The following is a 23,088-nucleotide window of genomic DNA, read 5'->3' on the forward strand; positions in this document are numbered from 1 at the left end:
GCAGGTAAAGGAAACATAGCCCTGTGCAGACACCGTGAGCATGCAGGTAAAGGAAGCACAGCCCTGAGCTCCTGTAAGTTTCCATAGCTTTGCTGGTCAAGTGGACATGTAAGCAATTACCTGGACTATTTGGACCGGAGATGGGGTGTTAAGACACCTGTCCCACTGCTGTGATCACATGAATTCATTGTCATAGGAATTAGAGACAGCTTTGCAGGGCAGAAACCGTGCTAGGGGTGAAGGCTGGAGCCTCTAAGGGAAGCAGACATGGGAAGATGCTACAAATCAAGAAAGAGAAATGTTTCTGTTTCTGTGGGTGACTGACAGAGAGGTGTAGAGGTCCTTGGAGATTTCCTGGCTGACCACTCTCCAGGCTCCTCTAAACCCATAGCAGTAACTACTGCGTCCTGACCCCAGCCCAGCTCTCCTTCTGCAGTGCTTCCATACACAGAGGCTGAAGTGACTTTCAAGGTCGGGGATGAAAGCAGTCACTAGAACTTTTCTTCTGGGTGGACCGCTCCTGTCCACCCAGATATGGTGGATATGATCCAGGAGTGGTACAGCCGGAATCTTAAGAATCATGTGTCTCCAAATGATTATCACCCCAGATGGAAACCTCCACAGCTGGAAAAGGTGTCCGGCAGCAGGGAATGTCAGCCCTGCGAGTCTGGTGGCTACCCCAGCCCCTCTACCTGCTGCCTGGTCCCATCCCTCAAGCCCAAGGTGTATACTCTGGTCTTGCTGGTCAAGCTCAATACACTGCATCTGGAGCCAGGAGCCAGGCGCCAGATAGTGATACCAGAAAATGCCCTCCTCCCAAAGCCCAACCTGCAAAAAAAAAAAATCCATCAGGAAAAAAAAAAAAGAATCAGGGTGTAGTAGCTCATGCTTTTAATTGTAGCACTTGGGAGGCAGAGGCAAGCAGATCTCTGTGAGTTTAGGTCAGCCTGGGTGGAAGGGAATTCCAGAATGGTCAAGACTGTTATACAGAGAAACCCTGCCAAAGAAAGAAAGGGAGGGAGAAAAAAAGGAAGAAAGGAAGAAAGGAAGAAAGGAAGAAAGGAAGAAAGGAAGAAAGGAAGAAAGAAAGAAAGAAAGAAAGAAAGAAAGAAAGAAAGAAAGAAAGAAAGAAAGAAGTAAGGAAGCAAGCAATTAGTATAGGTACCCCTGAAGACCTTGTCAATGAGGACCATCAGCCCATGAGGGAAAGGTGACCTCAGGAAGCACTCTATTAGACTAAAGTCTGTCACATCTGTAGGATAGAAGAGCCCATCTGTAGGATATCCTGGGGGAGTGCTTGGGACTGGAACAGGATTCCCCTTCATCTGGCTCGGGGTGAGGGGACAACGAAAGTGTGAGGTACTGGTGGCTAAGGGTTGTGGTCATAGATCCATTAGTGGCCACCCACTTATATACCAATTGTAATTTGATGAGAAGCCTGAGTGGTAAGGTAACAACCAGAGACAGGAGAATAGATGAGCAAATGAGCCAAAAATTGTTCTGTGTACATTTTAAAAGCATATGAAGAATGACCTAAAGAATTGTACTCAGCACTGGCCTTGACTAGATGCCATGAGAAAGAAGAGAGTGTCTTTGACTAAATTTGTGTGCTTGATTTTCATTCCAAGGAAGTCAAGGCTGACAGTAAGGCTCATGCATTTAGGTGAACCCAACCAGAGAGGTTTTCCTTAGGCCCACAGTGTGGAGAACTAGCAGCTGCACAGGGCTAGGAGCTCAGATCCAAGTGAAAACGGTAAGTGATGGACAAAATGGCTTTTGAAAGCCTTGTGATATTTCGCCATGCATTGCTCATGTGTGTGAGTGTACACACGGCTGCAAGATACGTAAGCCCATGCACGACCTGTGTACTCTGTCTTCCGGGCTTCTGTAGGTGAATTTGAGTGAGTTAGACACATACATGACCAAGATATCTTCAAGAACATTCTTCCCACAGAGCCTCTATTAGTACGTGAAAAGGGCCATCTTTATTTCACAATTAGCTCCTTAAAGTTATCCTTGGACAAAGTTGAAACTACCCATCCCCTAGTTCCAAGTTTTCCTAGAATATGAGATTTAAAATGCTAGGGACTACTAACCCAATATAAGTTGAAGAAATTCAAGAAACAGATTGTCATATCGTGAAGAATAAGCAGGACAGGAATAATTCTTTGGCAATTTTAAATGGTTTTATATTTTACCATATTATCGCTGTATGTGTTTGTGTGGGTATGCATTTGTGTGGGTATGCATTTGTGTGGATGTGCACGAGCATCACAGCACAGGTCTAGCAGTCAAGGGACAACCTTCCCGTGTTGGCTCCTCCTTCCACCATGGGTTCCCAGATTGAAGTCACTTCATCAGGCTTGCATACTAAGCCATCTTGCTGGGCCTCTGTTGATCTTTTCCAGTCTCCTCCTCCACTCTATCTGGATCTGTTCACTCTGGCTCTAAAGGCACTTTCATAAGCCCCGCCTCTAGTCTAAAGCATCATCCCTGCCTTCATATGTGTTCTTTAGTGCACTTGCATGTTTATACGATGTCTTCTGAACTGCATCCTGTTGATTGCCATCACCTACCATAGAGTGGACATCCTTAGCCCAGCTCACTGTTGCATCTCCAGCACTCTTGAGGATTTGGTACCTAGTCCGTCCCAGAAACATGTGTTGCCCAGGTAGACTAGAACACCACTTCTTGGGGGTAAAGGAACTGCCTTTCAACCCTCTCATACTACCACTCCCACTACCACCCCCCAGTGCCAACACTGAGCTTGCCCTGTGGGTTCTCAGTCCAGCCTAGTAGAAAAGCCCCCCACCCCTGTCACCACTGTTTTCAGCATTAGAGGCATCAGAAGCAGCTCACTGTCAAGGCGATCCAGGTCTTATTATGGCCTTCTCCCACTGGCAGGTTTGTGGGAAGGCCTGCCCATCGCAGACAGTTCTCTCGCTGACTCTTCTGAGCACCCTTCCAGACTTCTTGTATTCTGATGTAGTAGAATCCTGTGAGATATGACAGGGGGGAGTGGGTGGCAGTGGAGAAGAAACAGGTGCAGCTTCAGAATGAGACTGAGTTACACTGAGCTGTTCTTTGGTCCCCTGAGAATGTTCTGGATACAGCCTAGGAACTCAGGAAGTGGTTGTCTTGTTGCTATGATGTAGCCACGTTCTGGAATTATGTTTCTGGGGGTTCTACTGTTTCCCAGCAGGCTCTAGAAAGTTGTTCTAGGTCCCTTTCCATGTCTGAGAGCCACCAGAACCATCCTGAACCCAAATGGGCTTCATTCTGGAAGACACGGGACTCTCAGTCTTAGGCTCATCCCCTAAACAAGGCCCGAGGCCTCTTGGCCTTTGACACAGAATCTCAGATATCCTTCCATTGTCACCTCACACACAGACACCTTCTCCACACACCCCAGTTGCAAGTGGCCTCTGGCAGTCATACTTTCTAGTTGCTTTTACATTCCATGCTATATAGCGCAGAACCAACCTTCTGCTATTAACCAGTTATTTCTTGGCTCCTGCCCTTGGCAATGATGTCTCTGCCTAGTTTTTGCTTTAGTTGGAAATTAATAAGTAAGCAGCTTTTGTATCTGCAGTTACCCAATGAGTTCTGCTAGCATAGCTGCCCCTGCGGAACTGACAGGAAAGGAGTTGCTCATGTGTTTTGCAGGGTTGCATGGACAGGATAAGATCAGCCACTACACCTAATGTCGTATTGTATGAAATTAGAACTTTTTGGTTGCAAGTGACAGAAACTCAAAATATTTCAAAGATGAAAGAAATGTTCAGCTCTTGGCTGGAAGGAAAGCTTCATAGTGGTAGCAAAGGAGAGGGGCAAGGTAAAGATTTTACCTTTGTTTTACACAGCAAAGAGAGAAGAGCTGTGTGAAGTCACTGTTCAGCGATATCCAGACTTAGCAATTGCCAAAACCCTGGGCCCCTACAAGGTGTATGCAGTTACTTGGATTCCATTGACTGGATCCTTAAGCAATGAAACCTGATGGCAAAATGGGAGGGGTTATTGCCTTAGGAGACCTATATGAGTCAGCTTTCTGGTGCTGACAGATACTCAGACATGATCAGCTTATGGAGAGAAAGGAGTTGTTCAGCTCACAGCTTTTGTTGTTTCTGTCTATTGGACTCTACCCATTGCTTTTGGTTTTGTGGTGAGGAAACACATCACGGCAGCAAGACTTTCTCATATGTGAAGAGTTTTCCTCCTTCCTAAAGAACTGATATGGAGAGGGAGAAAGCTAACAGATCTGTGAAGTTCGGCTGTAGTGTTTCCATAGAATCCATATCTGTGCTCAATGGCCGTTTGCCGCATAACCAAGTGTTAATGAGAGAAAGAAAGTAAAGGATCCTATTGTCTTCTTCAATGCCTTGCCCTCAATGACCTATGCCCCACAAGCCCCCCCCCAACTCTTAAAACGTTCTAACACCTCCCAGTTGTACCAAGCCATGACTCAAATCTTCAATATATGCACTTAGAGGGGACATTCCAAATCTAGGTAACAGTGTCTAAGGATGTCTTGCACATTCAAGGGACCCAGCTCTAGAACCAGGCCCACACTGCCTTGGTATCAGTGATGCTGTGGGTTCTTACGTAGGTCCTGCCAGGGACAAAATGGTCGCATGCAATTTCAGGATGATCCCAGGACCTACCAAAACCTGCCCAGAATCCCTTAGCTACACACATCTTCTAGAAAAGCTGCCATGTCATGTGCATTAACAGTGGGTGGAGCAGCTGCATGCTTCAGGGTGCACAGAGGAATGCAATGGCAGAAGCGGCACAGAGAGCTCTGGGCAGCCTCTAGGTTCCAGCCCCCTCTGCTTTTGCCTGTGTTTTAATATCGAAACTCCAGCTAAGCTGTTGTTGTTTTAAAGGGTTTCCACTGATTAAAAAAAATAATAAATTATGAGAAAATTGTCAGTTTAATCACCACAGCCAGGCCTTCCCCTCCATTCTTCTCTCTGAAGCAGGTCAGTTTCTCTAAATAGCTGTACAGTCTAGAGATTCCAGGAATTTTAGAAACATTACCTGTTTGTTTCTGTTTGGACGTGACCCATACATCCTGCCCACGTGGAGGCAGACCTTGGTAGGATAACTTCTTAGAAGCTGTAGGAAACCCGAGCTCCCACCAGGCGGAAGCCTCTGCCGCTGACTGTCTTCAGGAACAGTGCCGAGATCTTTCTGGCCCTTTTGAGTTCCCAAATGCTAAGGTTCCTTTGGAGCACTAACCTTTGCAACATCTCTGGCTAGAGCTGGGGAGGGAGCAGATCTGGGAAGCCTGGGGTGCGCAGATACCACCTGCAGGATGTGCTCCCTGGTTTATGGAGGAGAGGGAGAGCTAAAGTCTGGCCGGCTCTGATGTGCCCGGTCACTCATAAGCCCTCCCTAGCAGGCCACCTGGAGTGTGCTCAAGAGAAGGAAGCTGTTAGGTTCCATGCATGTTATAGGTGTTCTTGGGAGAAACAAGATGTAGTAGGGTCAATATGCAAAGTCCTGAACAAGTGAGGAATTGTGGTTTCCTACTTCCTGGGTACAGCAGAGACAGACAGATGTATCGGTGAGGACAGGAAAGCAGTTACCTAGTTGGGAGTTGGGCTCAGGACCGCCATCATTCCCTTGTCTGAACTAGGATATCCAGTCTGTGTTTTGAGCCCCAGCATCTCATGCCCACTCTGCTTCCTAATGGAGGCATTTGTTAGGACCAGGTCCTCTGCTGTCTGGGAGGATTTAACACACCAGGAACAAGACCGCCTTGTACTTGTGTACTGCGTTCTTCTTTACGAGCTGATGAGGGAAGAGAGAAAATGATAATGGACCTGGAGGGAGTCCTGGTGGGATGGTCCCACTGATCCACACCCATGATCACCAGCCAGAAGTCAGAGACCCAGGAGCCAGGCCTTGTCCTGCAGGCCGGCAAGCCCAGATAGAAATGGGGCTGAGGCAGGAGGAATTCAAGTGTCAGGCCAGCCTGAGCTACCTACCAAGTCCAAGGCCAATTGCTGAGATCCTGTCTCAAAATGGAAAAGGATTAGAGTGGACCCCAGTGGTGGAGCATTTGCCCTGGGTTCAATACCCACTACTGAAAATTAATTAATTAGTTAATTAACTTTAAAATATCATGGGGATGCTTAGAAAAGAAATCTTCCTTGAAGGCTAAGCAAACACTGAGATCCGGGAAACTGCAGGCTGTGAACTCGAGCTCTGTGAAACACTTCTAAACTTCCCTGGGGCAGATGGGAAGGAAGTGAACCCAGCACCCACACATACACACACACACACATCTCTGTAGGGAGAAAGGGAGGGTGAACTTGGCGAAGAGTGGAGGGTGAGGACAGAGAATGATGGCGAGATTATGAACTCATAGCTCACTGTCTAGGGACTGGGGTACACTGAGCCGCGCAGGCCCTGCCTTGGGCAAGGTGGAGAACAGGGGTGCATGATCCTAGCTAAGGCCCAACAGCTCCTTTCTTGGTGGTCATTGCTACTACATCACCTGTAGAGCCCTTGTTTAGGAGAGCAGCTTCAATCAGCTCCAGTTCCTGGTCCCTCTTTCCCTCTTGCCTTTTCTTCCTCAATAGATACCTCAGTGTCTTCCGGCACCTTGCAGATGGCATCCCGTGCTATGGCCCCACAGTCATCAAGACAGACAGTTCCCCACTGTCTTACTGTGATTCACAACTGATGGTATTTCCTAAGGAAACTGAAATTGCGAATGTATCATAAACAGACAGGGTCAGGACTGAAAGGTTCCCATCTCAGTCGCCCAGTCTGGGGTCTGCTCACCTCAGAACTCCTCCTCCTCCCAGCCTGCTCCCATCCTTTTCTGCTGTGCCAGAGAGCAGGGCAGAGCAGGTGCTCTTGTGATTTGGATCCCCCTTCTCCAGTGACAGCAGCAGTGTGAGAGTGGAGGCCTGAGCAGCTACTGATATCTGGGGCCGGAAGGGCGCTGTAGACTGAAGACTTGGGCACAAGCCTGACATCCCCCAGTGAAGACATCCCTGCTGGAGTCTGTGTGTCAGATGGTACCAGATGGACCCAGGGTCACCCAGGAGGAGCTGGCTGATGATGATGGAGAAGCAGATGTGGGGAAGCCGTCAGACAGGCTGGGGATAAGTGCTGGGGACTGCGGTGTGGGATAGGCATGGGAGATTAGGGGGCGTTGTGTAAATTTTCTACAGCTGCCAGGACAGGTGGCCAAGGCTGAGAAGTGTGGTCCCGCAGAACCATCAAGGGTCTGGGCTCTAGGAGAGAGAACCCTTTCTTGCCTCTTTCCAGCTCTCTGAAAGCCCCTGACCTTCCTTGATTTGTAGCTGTCTCACTAAGATCCTGCCTCTGTCTTCCCCTGACTCCCCACCTCTGTCTAATGTGGCCCTGTGCCCAAAGTCTTTTCTTTTAAGGCAGTGATTCTCAACCTGTGGGTCTCGACCCCTTTGGGGGGGTCAAATGACCCTTCCACAGGGGTCACCTAAGACCATTGGAAAACACAGATATTTGCTTTACTATCCATAACAGTAGCAAAGTTACAGTTATGAAGTAGCAACAAAAATAACTTTATGATTGGGGTCATCACAACATGAGAAACTGTATTAAAGGGTCACAGCATTAAAAAGGTTGAGAACCACTATTTTAAGGATACTAGTTGTGGGTTAAGGGCCCAACCTAATCCCATATGGCCTCACCCTAAGCCTGACTGCATCTGCAGAGACCCTATTTCCAAATAAGGTCACATTTATGGGTACTCAGGATGAAGATTCCAGTAAACTTTTTGAGGGACGTGGTTCTGCACAGTGTGGGGCACGAAGACTACACACAGCCTTAAGCTCAGGTTCATCCCTGATGGCATCCCTCCTCTGGGCTGTTCAGCACATGGCGTTGTGAGCTTCCTTATCTGTGTTCCTTAGCACATCTAGGACCAGAACTTTGTTGTGTTTGTCCTAGTGTTCTCTACCTGATGCATTGACACGTAGTAGGCCTACAGTGCTTGTTGGGTGAAGAACTAAGAATGAAACGCTGAGTGGAAGGTGGATGGGTGGACGGATAGATGGTGAATGGATGGGTGGGTGACTAGATGGGTGAATGGATAGGTGGGTGGATGTATGAATGGGTGGGTGAATGGATGATGGACGGGTGGGTGGATGGATGATGGAAGGAAGGATAGATGGGCAAATGGATGAGTGGGTGGGTGGATGAATAGATGGGTAAATTGATGGATGGATGGATGGATGGATGGATGGATGGATGGATGGATGGATGGATTAGTGGTTGGGTGGATGGATAGATGGATGGATGGATGGATTAGTGGTTGGGTGGATGGATGGATGGATGGATGGATGGATGGATGGAAGGAAGGATAGATGGGCAAATGGATGGGTGGGTGGGTGGATGAATAAATGGGTAAATTGATGGGTGGATGGATGGATTAGTGGTTAGGTGGATGGATAGATGGATGGGTGGGTGGGTAGATGCTAATAGTCTCTTAACAGAGAGGTCTCCCTTGATAGCTCCCATCCTTGCTCCTCTCATCCTCTCAAAATCACTTCCTGGTTTTGCTCCCTAGCAAAATATTGCCATTCATCATACATACTTTTTTATTTGAGGCTTTCTCCTTTGGTTTGAATGTGTACTCTGTAAGAATATACATTTTGCCTGGTTTTTGTTGTTGTTTGTAGTTTGGTTCGTTGATTGGTTGGTTGGGTTTTTTGGGTTTTGGGGTGTTTTTTTTTTCTCATGGCCCTGAAGGTTTATGCTCTCATCACAGTGGCAGCCGCTCTCAGAGCTTGCAGTTCACCTGCTCTGCACTCAGGGCATCTGCTCTGCACCCCAAGTCCTCACCTACAGATGCGCAGGCCTGTCCTTAATTCTCCAGAGACACCCAGCATACTAGGCACTCTAGTCTGATTTCTGTTGCTGTGATAAACACCATGACCAAAAGCAACTTGGAAAGGAAAGCATCTCAGCTTCTACTTCTGAATAATAGTCCTGCTCTGAGGGGAGACAGGATGGGAACTGAAGCAGAGACTGTGGAGGAACCATACTTGTTGGCTTGCTCTCTGGCTTGTTCTCTGCTTGCTTTCTTATACTGCCTAATCCCACCTGCCTAGGGATGGTGCTGCCCACAGTGGCCCAGGCCCCCCCCACACCAATCACCAGTCAAGACAGTTTCTCGCCAACATGACTCTAGGTGTCATTCTCATGGCGGCAGTTCTTTAATTGAGGTTACCTTTTCCCAGGTGAGTAGGTTGTGCCAAGTTGACAATAACAAACCAACACACTAGGTATGTGGTCTTCCCCCACCAAGCCTACCCTGGAATAGGCTGGATTTATAGAACATAGTTTTGCAATCACAAAAATAATGTGCTGGCCCTTAGGGAAGATCTTATACTTGCACTGACTTCTGGCGAACAGATACGGGTGTTTGTAAAGATGCATGTGCGTGCCTCACATGCGCTCTGCCAACACTGTGTGCCCAGGGATTCTCTGCCCGCCTGCCCTCCTTCCCTGGAGAAACTCGATTTCTGTGAGATACTTGTCTCCAGGGCCCATACAGTTCAGGGCCCACAAGATCATGGGTTGGATAGTAAGGGAATGTAGCCAGGTCTCAAAGTCAAAGGGAAAATGGTCTCCCGGAGTTGAGGAAGAGTAGTCAGAACCTAGTGGCCGTCTGTGTGCAGGGTGACACTTCAGAGGCACGCCTACAGTCATCTGGCCGCATACACGAAGGGTCACCGGAGAGACCTGAGGCTGCTTCTCTTGCTTGGAGAGGAGCAGACAGGTACACTGAACAAGCTGTTAGCACCAAGCCCCTGGGTGTTCTCAAGGGCGCTCTGAGGGCCCGCCGAAGCTCATTCTCCTTCAGGGGAGTAGATCTTTTCTGAGAACAGACACATCTCTGGTCTGAAGCCAGAACCCCCTCTGTACTGACCAAGCTGCCAGAACAACCAACCCTTCTTCCAGACTCTTCCCTGGTTCCTTCTGTCCTTGGGTGCCTCTATCTAGGACGCGCCACTCTCCCAGCATTATCTCAGTGGCCACAGTTCAAGTGAGCTGTTCCTAGGGATGAAGTGACTGAGGGAGACTTTTCCATGGGAATGGATGGTCTCCTCCTTTAGTATGAGCGAAAGGACACCTCCCCGTGGCTGCCACCCGAGTGGGAAGAGAGGCCTGGATATGCATTAGGTCCCAGAACTCTGCAGCAGGACTGAAGAGGTTGGCACCTCTTGGCTCCTGTTATGCCACCGGTGGGCAGCTCCATCTGTCAGCCCAGAGCTGAGAGCCTGGTCTGCTGCCAGCTCAGGACCAGCTTGGGAGGGAGTCTCAGCTTCCTGGCCATTGTCTATTGGGGGCACGCCCAGTGTGTTCTGATGGTGACCCAGAGAGGCCTAGAGTGAGGCAGGAAGGGAGGGAGGGAAGAAAAAAGGGGAAGGAGCTGGCCAGAACCTGCTCCGGGTGGGAGAGGGGAAGTGAGAGGGGAAGACTTGGTGTTTTTCCTTATTTGTGTTTTATATTAAAGAAAACAAATAATATCCTTTGAGAAACCCATTAAACAAAGCATATCCTGAAGGTCCCAGCAGCCCATTGTGGCTGTCTGGAGCCTGGAATCCATTCACACATTTTTGGCTAGATTGTTGAAGGCTAGAAAGACCGGGAGTGGGAGGGAAGGGCCATCATTAAAATAGTTTAAAATGGCTTTTGCTCCCTGGACTTAATAGAAGTCTGGGCCAAATAACTATAACTCCAGGATCCCATGTCTGCCTGGCCCAGTGTCCTCCCATCACCTCTCCGGGATGCTCTAACAAACCGGCCAGTCCAAGTATAGCCAGTGCCACCAATGTCCTCCACCTTGTCCCGTGAAGGCAGATTAAGGGAGGCCCTCTCTAGAGAGTCCTGATGAAGAGCTCTGAAGCCTCTCTTGTTGCTTGACTTCCCTGGGCCTTGATCTCCCTGACTGCCATGTGGGGCTTGGGGACCAATGGACCCCCTCTCGCCATTCTCCAGAATACCCGTGGCCTCGTCCTCACCACGTTCGTGCCTATGCGGTTTGAGAACCTGTAGGTATCTCAGGTAGCCTAGGTTCCACATGAGGACTCTTCCTCCTGGACATCCAACCCTCGATCCCAGATCCTCCACCCCAGCTGATCAGGATGGAATGACAGTGCCCCTGGACATGTGCCCACATGGACACATTTGCCGGTCAGGTGTGCAGACCAGCTTCTGCATCACGTTCCGCCTGGGCCTGGCATTTGGTAGGATTGGCATCACACAGAAGCAGGTCTCTCCCCAACCTTGACGTCAATCTATAAGGACGGTACGCAAAAGCCACCCCTTAGAATTTCTCCCAGACCTTCTTTTGAAGTCTAGAAGACAATTTCCTTCGTTGCATGTTTCCTAAATACTTCCAAGGTAAAGAGAGGGTAAAATTGCAGGGGAATTTGGGCCTAGGATTAGGGGTCAGCATGTGCGCAAGGCTGGGCACACTCATCTCCAGTTCTCCCAATGGCCACCGCAGGAGGTGGTGACATCTCTGACTGGAGATTGGAAAAAGAACCTGTCCCCTTCCTAAAGCCATTGGCTGTACCTGACTCTTATGGGTTAGGGGGAACACTCAGCTCTCTGGCTTGGGACTCCACAGGGAAGATCCCCTGCTCTTTTCACGGAACCAGCTCCTAACCAAGGAGAAGGATGAGGAGGCATTGGTGGCCTTGACTCTGCCGCCCTTCTCTGCAAGACCTTGAACTACACACTCAGCCTTGGCCTGAACAGCCTCTATATTTGGATATGATGATTGCTGAGGTCTCCGTCCGGTCCCTCTATTCTCTGAGTCTGGACTCTTAGCTTCCACCTTTTGTGGGAGAGTCATTCATTCCCATTTTCTGACCTGATTTGGTGGTCAGAATCTAGCCTCTCATGTCCTTCACTGGGTGTTGTTGTGGCAAATGGGGTCTTGGACAACAATGATTCGTGTCCTCTCTCTCCATGTCTCAGGGCTACCACCCCATGCCCCATGAAGTGGAGATCGCACATACCAAGAAGCTGTTTCGGAGGCGGAGAAACGACCGAAGGTAGGGACTACTGTTGTGGATGCTGTCGCTCTTTCCTGGGCCGGCTGCTGGGCAGGTTAGCTCTGGCCTATGCTCTGAGATAAGGCTTCCACTTGTAAATGGGATGGGCACCTTTGAGGTGATGTTGGCAGTACAATGGGCTTGGCTATATAGCATCAGCAACTACATTTCTGTGGTTGACCCCTGAGTCCCTTCAGAAGACCAGCCGAGGGCCACTGGCTCCACTCCTTCCTGGGAGTGAGCATTGCCCAGGATTCACAGAAATGCTCTTTCCACTAGCCAAAACTGCAGCATGTCCTCAAAGAGCAGAGCCCGTGGGCTGAGTGTTTAGAAACATGGCCTCCAGGAGGCTCCCCAAGCTCACAAATTCAAAGTCTCTCCTCTTTCTGTCTCTCCATCACTGGGCATTGTCCTGTGTATAAGCCGCACTTTGCAATGACCTTCACAGTCCTGAGTAGTAGTAATCAAAGGACAAGAAAAGCATGATGAGGTGGCATACCTTGGAGCAGGCAACTGAGATCCAGCCTCCAAGAAATGCGTGTGTGTGTGGTCTCCGAGGCTTTCTTACATGGAAAGGTTTCTTGATACGTTTTTAAGTGAAAACTTCCAGGTGCAGAATCCTACTGTGTGCAGCCATTTGTGCTAAAGGGGGGGTGGGTTTTTTTTTTCTTTTTTGGCTTGGAGGTGCAAAAATTATTTCTGGATAAAAATCTTAAAAAGGAAAGAACAAAAAGGCGTATGCTTGAGGAATTAAAATGAGGTGTTTCCCTATAGGGAATTTATTCTTAGACAACGGTGATGGCTTGTGGTTTTGCCTTTAATGAACAGAGAATGTTCTTTAAGAGACAAGAGACAGCCAGCTGACATCCTGCTCTCAGAAAACTAGGAGCACCTGCTCTCCGTGCTGTGTGGCCACAGCTGGAGGTGTTGGGCTCTGGCCAAGCTGGACCTCCGACCCCTTTGCGTGGAAACCCTGAACCCGGGGTAGTAGGTGGGCAGAAATGGATGCCCAGAATGCCTGCCATCCAGCAGCAGATTTTTGATTTCTGAAAACATTCACAGGGGAAATGAGGCTCCAGCTAACTGGGAAGCAGGCTGTCCTGGCTAAGGTCTGGCATCAACAGCCATCAGAAGAGGAAACTGAGCCAAGAGAGCTGAACCAAGCCCTGCCCCTGCACTGGCCAGGGTACAGTTGATTCCCATCCTGTGCCACCTCTCTGTTCTGCGTCATTACACAGGACAAGTTTTGGGTTCTGGGTTCTTAGGAGAAGAAAGAAATGGGGAGCTCCTCTCAAAGGAGAATGATGCCAACAAAGGCCAGGAAGGAGTTGGGGAGAGCAGAGGCCTCGCTGTCCTTCTTCCCCAGTGTGTGCCTTAAAGACGTCAAGACTCTCCAAACTTACAAAAGAGAGCCAAAAGCACGGGCATCCCGGTCAGGCCACGTGTCCCTTTCTGAACCAGGTCACCATGCTCCACAGGAGTCCTCTAGACAGGGCAGGCCTCCGGAAACAACACGACCCAGGAATGTCGGGAGGGAGTGCGCATTGCATGGGAGGACCAGGAAGTTGGACATCCACTTATCCCTACTCATGATAGCGAATGCTCTGGATAGGTCAGCGCACCTCACAGAGGATGTGGACCGGGCCAGCATCCAAAGAGAGGCAATAAAGATGATTAAAGGGACAAAAAGTATGTCCTGTGAGGAGGGCTGGAGGAATGGGGCCAGGATCGAGGGAAGCGCAGCCACATGGTGAAACCCATGGAAGATGTACGTGGAAGGGATGAATGGCAGCTGTCATGTTTACTGAGAGGAGCATCTTAGTGACCAGAGTCAGACCACCGTTCAAGGTAGCAGACACACACCGCCGAAGTGTGTGCTAGACAAGGAACCGGTCAGAAAGATAATGCTCATTTCTCACTTGAGGGGGGTGTCCTGTTAGAGCCTGCACAAGGTAGAGACGTTCATGAGAGAACAGTGTAACTGGAAAGCTTTGTTATCTAAAACCAGGAGTTTCTGAGTCTCTTTTGGGAACTGTGGTGAGTCTGGCATTCACGGATTGGCTATGAAACATTACCAAGTCAGTCCCAGTTCTCTAGCAGATGATCCTCCATGGGGAGCTTGTTAGGTACCAAACCTGGACACTTGACACCTCTGTACTGCAGGCTAGCCTGGCTGACATTTACAGTGTAGACCACACTGAGAAAGTACCGCTGAAAGAAATGACCAGACTCAGCTTTTGTAACCAAGGAACACAACCAGCTTCTATGGAATCTCTTGCCATTTGTCATGAGAAGGGAAGTGGTAAACTACAGCCTCCCAGTATCCTGTGACTCACCTTGGAATTCCTGCAGGAGTCTTTGGCCTCCTCTCTCCCTCGGAAATGACTGGAATTGGGGTCTGATAGCTGCAGACCCCATGACGCACTGCTGTGCCTAGGACTGAGTGGCACTTCCCAGCCAGAACAGGCGTTCTCAAAACTGGTCCCTAGCACCCCCGTCCGCGCAGAAGTCTGCCATGTGTCCTAGTCCTATCTAGCTCTCCAGGGGTCTCTGTGTGCTTTGCTGCTTTTCTCTCCGCTGGTTTAATCCGGAGGCAGTAAGGAGCTAAATCGCGCACCAGTGTAGACACACGCCTTGGAAATAGGGACTGGATTGGTGAGGTGCTTCATTTGTTTAGAGATTATTTGTCTGAGTGTCTATGTGTGGATGAATATGTACATATGTGTGTTGGTGCCCATAGGTGCCAGAGGCATCAGATCCTCTTGGAGCTGGAGTTGCAGACAGTTGTGAGCCTCCCAGCATGGGGGCGAGGAGCTGAGCTCCAGTCCTCTGCAAGAGCAGTGAGTGCTCTTAACTGTTGAGCCATCTCTCTAGCTCTCAAGGTACTTCATTTCTTGAACATCGCGTTTTCTTTCATAAAATGGGCCCACTACACGAGAGGCTTGTGCAAGCTCATTCTGGTATGCTCTTGAGTGGCCTTAGTAGCAATGTGCTTTTCAGGTCAGAGGGACTTTAAGGGGCACAGAAAACATTCCCATATGGAGTAGATCTTCTTCTCATTACTCTACCTTGAAAGTCTAACCCCATAGGCGTGGCATCCCCTAGCCCAGGACAGTAGGTGGATAGAGCCCCTCTCCAGAAGCAAGCTGAGACTCAGCCGCCCCTTCCCATAGGCTGCTTTCAAGGGCCCTGATTAAAACTGAGCTGTAGCCGTCTTTCCCCCATTTTGCAAAAGGATTAGCCACACGGACAGCTTGAAGCTTTCTTAAGAATGTTCTCATAATTTGGACAAACTGATAACCACTTGCTTATTGGGGAGAAGTAATAAAATATGACAGATTTCAGACAAAATTATGCCTGTGGGGATAGAAATAGGATTAATGAATATTCCATGCATTTTCCCCAGAGCAGCATGGCTTTGCATGCTCCGTCTCTACCGGGTTGGAAATGGGTAGTTGAGAAGGGGCTGCTGGGGGTTTGTGTGCTTCCCCCTAAAGCTTTCTGCCCAAGTCCAACATCCAGGAAGAAGAAATTTCCTAAGGGACTGAAGTCCTGACTCATAGCCTCTGCTTTCTTAGTGGATTCCCTCATCTCTATGGAAGGGGAAGAGTTCTGCACCCTCCTCCCACTCCCAACCCTCACTCCCCTCGCCCCTTGCTCTATTTTAAGAGACGAACATGTCACTGCGGTGAACACACTCTCCATGCCATAGTATCTACAGCCTGGGAAACAGACTCCAGGTGAGGGTAAACTCAGGAAGGCATGCTGCTTGTTAGGAAGGGGCAAGAGGCAGCTGCAGCGGCTCAGGCAGAGAGAAGTCGAGCTCTAGGGCAGACTTCGTGGTCTGTTCTGACCATGCAGGGAGTTCTGAAGTTTGAGGGACTTCTGAGTGTCGAGCTAACATACAATGACTGTGTAGAGCTTTGTGGGTCATGTCCCTTGATCATTTCCACAGCGGCAGCCAGAGGGCCGAGAGCTGTTTCTGAAAGGGATGTAGGCAACCGTTGAGCTCCACAGTGAAGCCCTTTTGAACACCCTGCCTCAGTTACCTTTCTATTGCTGTGGCAAAATGCCGTGACCAAAAGCAACTTCTGAAAAGACGCTTACCGTTTCAGAGGGCGAGTTCATAATCAGCTTGGCAAAAACATGGTGGCAGAGATGCCTGTCTGGTGCTAGAGTGATAGCTGAGAGCCTGTATCTGGATCCACAAGCACAAGGCATAGAGTAAGCTATTTAGGCATTGTATGGACTTTTGAACCCTCAAAACCTTCTTCCAGTGACACACCTCTTCTAACAAGGCCACACCTCCTAATCTTTCCCCAAATAGTTCCACCACACCAGGGGACCAAGTATTCAAATATATGAGCCTATGTGGACCATTCTCATTCAAACCTCAACATCCCCCAACTAGAATTATTTTCTCCATGATATGTTCTGTGAACTGGAGAGAGGCCCTTGTGGTCAAGGACCTGAGGTGCAGCCAGCACACTGGCATTATGGGTGCAGAATTAACCAGAGTGTTGTTTATGTCTGTGTAGCATCTGAGTTGTGGTTCAGAGGAGGAGGCATCATGAAGGTGATGAGGTTTGGGGAGATCCTAGACTGCTCCCCTTTTGGAGTAATGACTAAACCACTAGTGAAACTCCAGAAGAATTTTAAAGGGAGATGGGAGTGGGAGAGAGAGGAAAAGCCACAGCTAGGTGGGTGATGGGCCAGGGATCCCTAGAAGTCACCACCATAGCTCCCTAGAAGCAGAGGCAAATAGCCCCATTTACACTGAATGGGAGGAAGAGTCCAGCCTCTGCTTGCTCTGCAGATCCTCTGCCTAGGTTGTCAAGAGTCTTAGAAGGTCCCCACAGACTCCAGAGCCTGGCCTCTCAGCAGTTAGAGTAGGGGGACTAACAGAGGCAGTAATGGTCTTTTGCATGATGCCCACCTAGGCTGCCAAGAGTCAGGAGAGCCTTTCTTCAAATTAATTGACTTTGTTAAGTGAGGCCCCCGAATGGTTAATGTACTCCATGTGCGAAGCAGATGGCCAGGAAGAAAGGAAGAACACCTTGGCCATCCTGGCTAGCGTCAGATGGTTCCGCTCCACGAGAAGCCCGAGAGCAAGCCATCCCCATGGGGTGCAGAGCTAGGCTGTGTGCTGAACACTGCAGAGTGATCATGGTCTCTGTCCTGCAGCTGACAGTAACTGTGTCTCCGTGTCCTCAAACTGTAGAACCAGTTAAGGATCAAATGATCTCTTCCTTGCTTCCTCTGCCTGCGCATGCTCAGACCTCAGGGATCATCCAGCAGCTTTGATTTTGCAAGCTCCTCGTAAACACCGTCTGTCACTGATAAAAAACAAATAGGACATCTGGAATTGGAGGCCATTGGTATAGTATACTTACAAATATACCTCCAAACACTGATTTTGTGCTTTAGAGGGTTGCATTTTGTAACCAATGAGTTATGTATCAATTTTTTAAAAACATTTTGAGACAGAGTCTCATTGCACAGACTCTTTGAACTATAATTCCCCTGCCCCAGTTTTTTTAGTACTAGAATTATAGGCATGTACTACCATATTCATTTTTGGGGGAAAAAAAAGGTGTGGGATTTTCTGTTGCTGTTTGTTTGTTTCTTGAGTTGCCTTGGGGTTTGTTTTGTTGGTTTTTACGATTAGAACAAGTCTAAGGATGGTGTGGTGGGAAGCGCCCCTCGGAACCTTCTCTGAATCTTGATGTCTGTACTGGTCCCTGAATGATATACCTTTTCAAAAAAGGGTGCAGATTTAGTCTGGCTGTGATTTAGTCTCTGAAGCTGTGCTAGCAACTAATAATCACTATTTTTGGAAAAGTGATAATCTATATTCTCTCATTTTTGAAATTAAGAACTATATACAAGTAGCTGCGATCTTTATCCATTTTCTCTCAGAATTTGCTCCTGAGATGACAGAGGCCAGGACATCACTCAGTCTGCCCTCTGCAATGAGCATTGCTGCAGGAGGCCAATGGTGTAATTCAGTCTCAAGTCCAAAAGGCAAGAACTAAATGTCCCCCTTAAGAAATCAGCACACCAGTTCAGCTTTCCTCTGCCCTTCTGCATTATGCCCAGTCCTGGATAGGTGAATGATGTCCATTCACACTGATGAATGTAGATCTTCTTCACGGAGCACAATAACTCAAGTGTGATCTTTCTAAGAACCACCTCCATGGAAACACAAAAAAAGTCATGTGTGTGTCTGTCTGTCTGTATCTATGTGTATGTGCATGCAGACACTGGTGCATGCATGCCACAGCACCTATGTGGAGGTCAGAGGATAACTTAGGGTTTGGATACTTGACACAGGATCTCAATTGTATTTTTTTCTGCTATATATATCAGGTTAACTGGTCCATGACTGCCTGCCCCCACCTCCAGGGATTCCCCTGCCTCCACCTTCCGTCTCCCCATATAGGGGTACTGGTATTACAGCAGCTCGTGTTACACATCCAACTTGTGTGTCAGTTCTAATGATTCACACTCTGGCCCTCACACGTTTTCAAGTGCTTTTTACCCTCCGAGATCCTTCCCTAGCCTCTAAAAGGGTCTTACGAGCTATTACCTAAAACTTACCATTTATTTTATCTATTCTCTAAAATGCTTCAGACACAACCAGGGGCCATTCATGCTTTCACATGAAGTATTCCTGTGTAACCAACGTTGCCCCATCCCTCATATGAGAAGTTGTAAATTCAAAGGCCTGTTCCATGATCTATCTCCTCCATGGCCCCATCATCCTAGAGACATGCCAGCTAGACTTGCCTCTTTCAGGCTAATTCTTGTTCTTCCCTGGCAACCAGACTTGGGCTTTCTTTTGTCCATCCCTTAGTAAGTCACATCAGGTACTCCATCATCAGCCTCATGTTTCTCTCTACTGTCTCTCAATACAAAAAATAATTCTAGAGTTTTATTAATTTTTAATAATTTATTTACTTTTATGTGGATTGGTGTTTTGCCTACATATATGTCTATTGAGGGTGTCAGATCATGGAATTACAGACAGTTGTGAGCTGCCATGTAGGTACTGGGAATTGAACACACATCCTCTGGAAGAACAGCCAGTGTTCTTAACTGCTAAGCCATCTCTCCAACCCTTGTATTAATATTTTTAAGTCTGATTGTTTGTCATTGCTCCGGCGGCCCTACCCCAGGTCATCAGTGGTTATGGGTGGCTCTTCCCTTCAATTCAGAATCTATCCTCTTGACCCTAGCATGTCAAATGATACCTGAACCCATGGACAAGGGCCCTGATAGACACCCAGAGCCTCCTGGTCTCCTGACTGCAAGTCTCAGTGACTTTTTGGAGCTTAGCATTCCCCAGACATTTATAATCTCTCCATCCATATGGAGCTCCTTAGTCTACAAAGGGGCTAGGTTTTCCAGGTCTTGTTCACCAGGAACTGATTAGGAATTGACTAGTCTCAGCCCTGTCACCCATCAGCTCAGTCACATAAATTGCTCAGTTAGTTTTTCTCAAAGTGCAATCAATGCTCATTACCCAAGATTCCATATTGCAAGTTTGCCTACGTACTAAAAGTTACTATAACATGACAATACCTGTAATATTTTGACGATCAGTCATTGGCAGACAAAATACTAAATAATTGGAATTCCATGTCACACAGGGTCCCAGCCAAGGTACCATTCTGCTTTTCTTATTCCATCTCTTACTCTGGTCATGTTTTGTCTGGTAGTATGTTTTCCACGGGTGTATGTTTCTGTTCACGGTTTTGCTGTTTGCATGACACCCGAGTAAAGTGCTAGAGGTTTGTGTAGTGACCCCTAAGTTCAAGTTCCTTATTGGGCTAGGAAAGGAAACTGTGCACAGCATGAGCACAGAGCCAACTCATCATCAGCAGGATCCCGAGTTCAGGAACGCTGGTGTGCTTTACAGAGAGACCTGGCACATTCGATGATCTTCGTGAAGGCAGGACTCAGTCCTGCAGTGAGTTCCGTGTTAACAGATCAACAACATATATTAAATAAGCAGTCTCTGGGAGTCTGAAGAGATGACTCAGTGTTAAGAGGCCTACCAGCTCCTCCAGAAATCTGGAGTCGATTCCCAGTACCCAGTAAGTGTGGCTTACAACCATCTGTAGCTCCAATCCCCGGGGGGCCTGAATCCCTCTTCTGGCTTCCACAGGCAGAGCATACCTGAGGTGCACAGACATATATGCAGGCAAAAGTCCCGTACACATGAAAATAAATAGTAAAACATATAATTAATAAATAGAATAAGCACTCTATAAACAGAAACCCACACCTAAAGAGAGAGTTTATATTGATGAGTCTGTGAAATGTGACTACAGGACCAATCACTCAGCATCTGCTAATTCTGTGTTTGCAGTGACATTCTGGAGAGGAGCCTCCTGAACAAGAATAAGCTCTGCTTGTTCTTTAAAACAGGGTAGAAAGATGCTAGCGATGCCAGGGTGTGCGGGGAGCCGTGAGAATTTTAGGCATATTGTTCACATGGTGGGAGTGACAGGGCTGGGAGGAAAGGAGTGGGCATTTCCTACCCTGGCTGTCACTGGCTTGGTTTGCTGCTTCATTTGTGCCATCCTAGGATGACACTATCACCAAAGCCCTTGTAGACAGCTCAGCCCCACGGTGACTGTCATTGCCTTTCTGTTGTCAGGAGCAGGGGAGGGGTGGTGGTGGGGGACTGTGAGACAGATTCCCTGCTCACATTGCCCACGGTTTCTCTTTCTATCTCAGCAAGGAAATTGCCCTCATTAAGTCCCTGCTAAAGATAGATAAGAAAATGGGCCAGGCAGACCCCCACCTGGCAGGCAGCCCTGTCAGATTGGGAGCAAAATGAGTCAGATAGGAATTTTTAGGATGTCTCCTCCTCCTGCACAGCCACCCCCAGGCAGGCTCTCTTGGAAAGAAGAGCTTCTCGTTGCTTCAAGCCACATGTCCAGGTCCTCATTTGATTGAAACAGAGCCTCCAGGCTTTGAACAAGCCATGGCATGTCACATCATCCTTTGTATAGTGCTGATGTCTCACCGGCGCTCCTGGTCCCCGTGGAGGCTGGGCACAGCCCTTCTGTGAACCATGTGCCTTTCTGGGTCACTTTTCTGCCACTCTCCTTTGGTTTATGCTCCAAGCTCAGACTCCGTTCCCAGCTTTCTACTTTATGGGAAAACAGACCCCTAGGGGCTTTCTTCTATGGAGGGGCCAGTGTGTCCCTTGCCCACAACCTGATAGAGGGCAAACAGGCAAGAGAGGTGGCCTGCCATACATATTGCAGGTTCCCTGGGCAGTGACTCTTCCCACTGGGCAATGGGCATCTCCCAGGACTGTGTCCACAACTGTGTCCTTTACTTTTTTTGATCACTCTTATCCCTTTTTGTCCATCAGTCGGAGTCCATTCAGGCCCTGTACGTTCTAAAGAGCAAAGCAGGGATACGCAGGATCAAGAAAAGCAGCTGAAGAGGGAGTAGGGTGCGTGCCTTCCGGCCTGGGGACAGAAGCACTATTGACCAGGAATAGCCAGAGACCATTGTGGCTGGTATCTGTGGCTGGACACAGAGCACCTAGGAACCAGTCACCGAGTGGTTAAGTGCTCTACCTCAGATTTCTTAGTCATTCTCTTTCTGAAAGACTGGGCATTTATGGATTGATTCACGAGCACTGGCTCCAACTCTTTCCCCTCCCTTCGAGGAACCATGTTTCTGTCCACCAAATCATCCCAGCCTCCCGTGGAGGCAGTGTGCATTGTGGATAGCCAAGCCCTTGGCGAGGCTCACTTGGTTTTTAAGTCCAGCGCATTTCTCACCAAACAGGGGTCTTGGGTGGGGTGTCGGGGGATACTCACCAAATTTATTCTTTTTTGTTCCAAGGGTCAGAGATGCCATTAGACTCTATGTATATATTATTATATGTATTGGACTATATATATGGGGGCAGGAATTCAGGAAGTCCACAGAATACCTGCACCCCTGGAAAACATGAGTCCCTCTTCCTCCTACCATTTACTCTGAGGACACTTCCACTGTGAGCATGGAAGGAAAGGATGCTGGACCAGGAGCCCTGGAGTCAGGTCCGCGGCCCCTGCCTTAAGCTGTAGGAGTCCAGTTTCTCTGCTACGAAGTGTGATTGTGAGTCCAGGGCTCAATGCTATTTACAGAGTACATGATACAGATAACAGAGGAGTCTTCCAGATCTATTCTGTTCATTACCCATGGGATGGACAAGAACTGAGAACATGATGGAAGCTGGCCCAGGCTCTCAGTAAAAATAGAGTTCTTTCCAGAAAGTTCTAGACAAGCAGGGCATGTCTGTGCTCCTGTGTACATCTTTCCTCTCGGTATCTAGTCCAGGTCTGTAGGCTGGCACCCAGCCATCCTGAGCTGTGCTGTCATGTTCCCTGCATCTGACTTAAGATCAGACACCACGGAAGAGCATCCTATTTACAGAAGTGCCAGGCTGCACATCTGCTGGATATCAGAAACAACACCACTGGTTCTAAAGGGGTAGCAGGCTGTGTGCTGGTTCTAGAGGGGTACCAGGCTGTACCTGTGACCCACTGATTGTGAAGGTATGCAAGGCTATATAGATCAGTGGTTCTGAAGGGGTACCAGGTTGTAGATCCACTGATTGTGAAAGTGTATCTTTCTGTAGATCACTAGATGTAAAGGGGTACCAGACTATAAATTGCTGATTCTAAAGGGGTACCAGACTGTAGATCCATTGGTTCTGGAGGTGTACAAGACTGTAGATCACTGATTCTGAAGAGGTACTAGGCTGTAGGTCCACTGGTGTTGAAGTGGGGATGGCAGGCTGTTCATCCTGTTGATTCTAAGTCTTTCTGTTGGATCATGAGAAGCCTGACCCACCTTCAGCACAGGCCAGAGCAACTCAGCAATTCTATGAGCACTTCCAAGGCTTGCTATATTAAGAACACTGTTTTGAGCCTTAAACAAATATTAGTTCATATAATCTTCCCAGTATCCCAAGGAAGGGCATGCTATTTTTATTTTCATTTTG

At 48.3% G+C, this 23,088-nt stretch overlaps 1 protein-coding gene across 2 annotated transcripts in view; it reads left to right on the forward strand.

The window, feature by feature from the left end:
* Ctif (cap binding complex dependent translation initiation factor) overlaps nt 1–23,088 on the forward strand; it is a 256,126-nt gene that overhangs the window by 120,952 nt on the left and 112,086 nt on the right. For both annotated transcript variants that reach the window (XM_048419124.3, XM_048419127.3), the window contains exon 7: nt 11,992–12,068. In XM_048419124.3, coding sequence (XP_048275081.2) covers nt 11,992–12,068 — 77 coding nt within the window. The remainder of the gene's footprint in view (nt 1–11,991; nt 12,069–23,088) is intronic.

The sequence above is a fragment of the Myodes glareolus genome, chromosome 13, assembly GCF_982192425.1.
Source record: "Myodes glareolus chromosome 13, mMyoGla1.1, whole genome shotgun sequence".
Lineage (NCBI taxonomy): Eukaryota > Metazoa > Chordata > Mammalia > Rodentia > Cricetidae > Myodes > Myodes glareolus.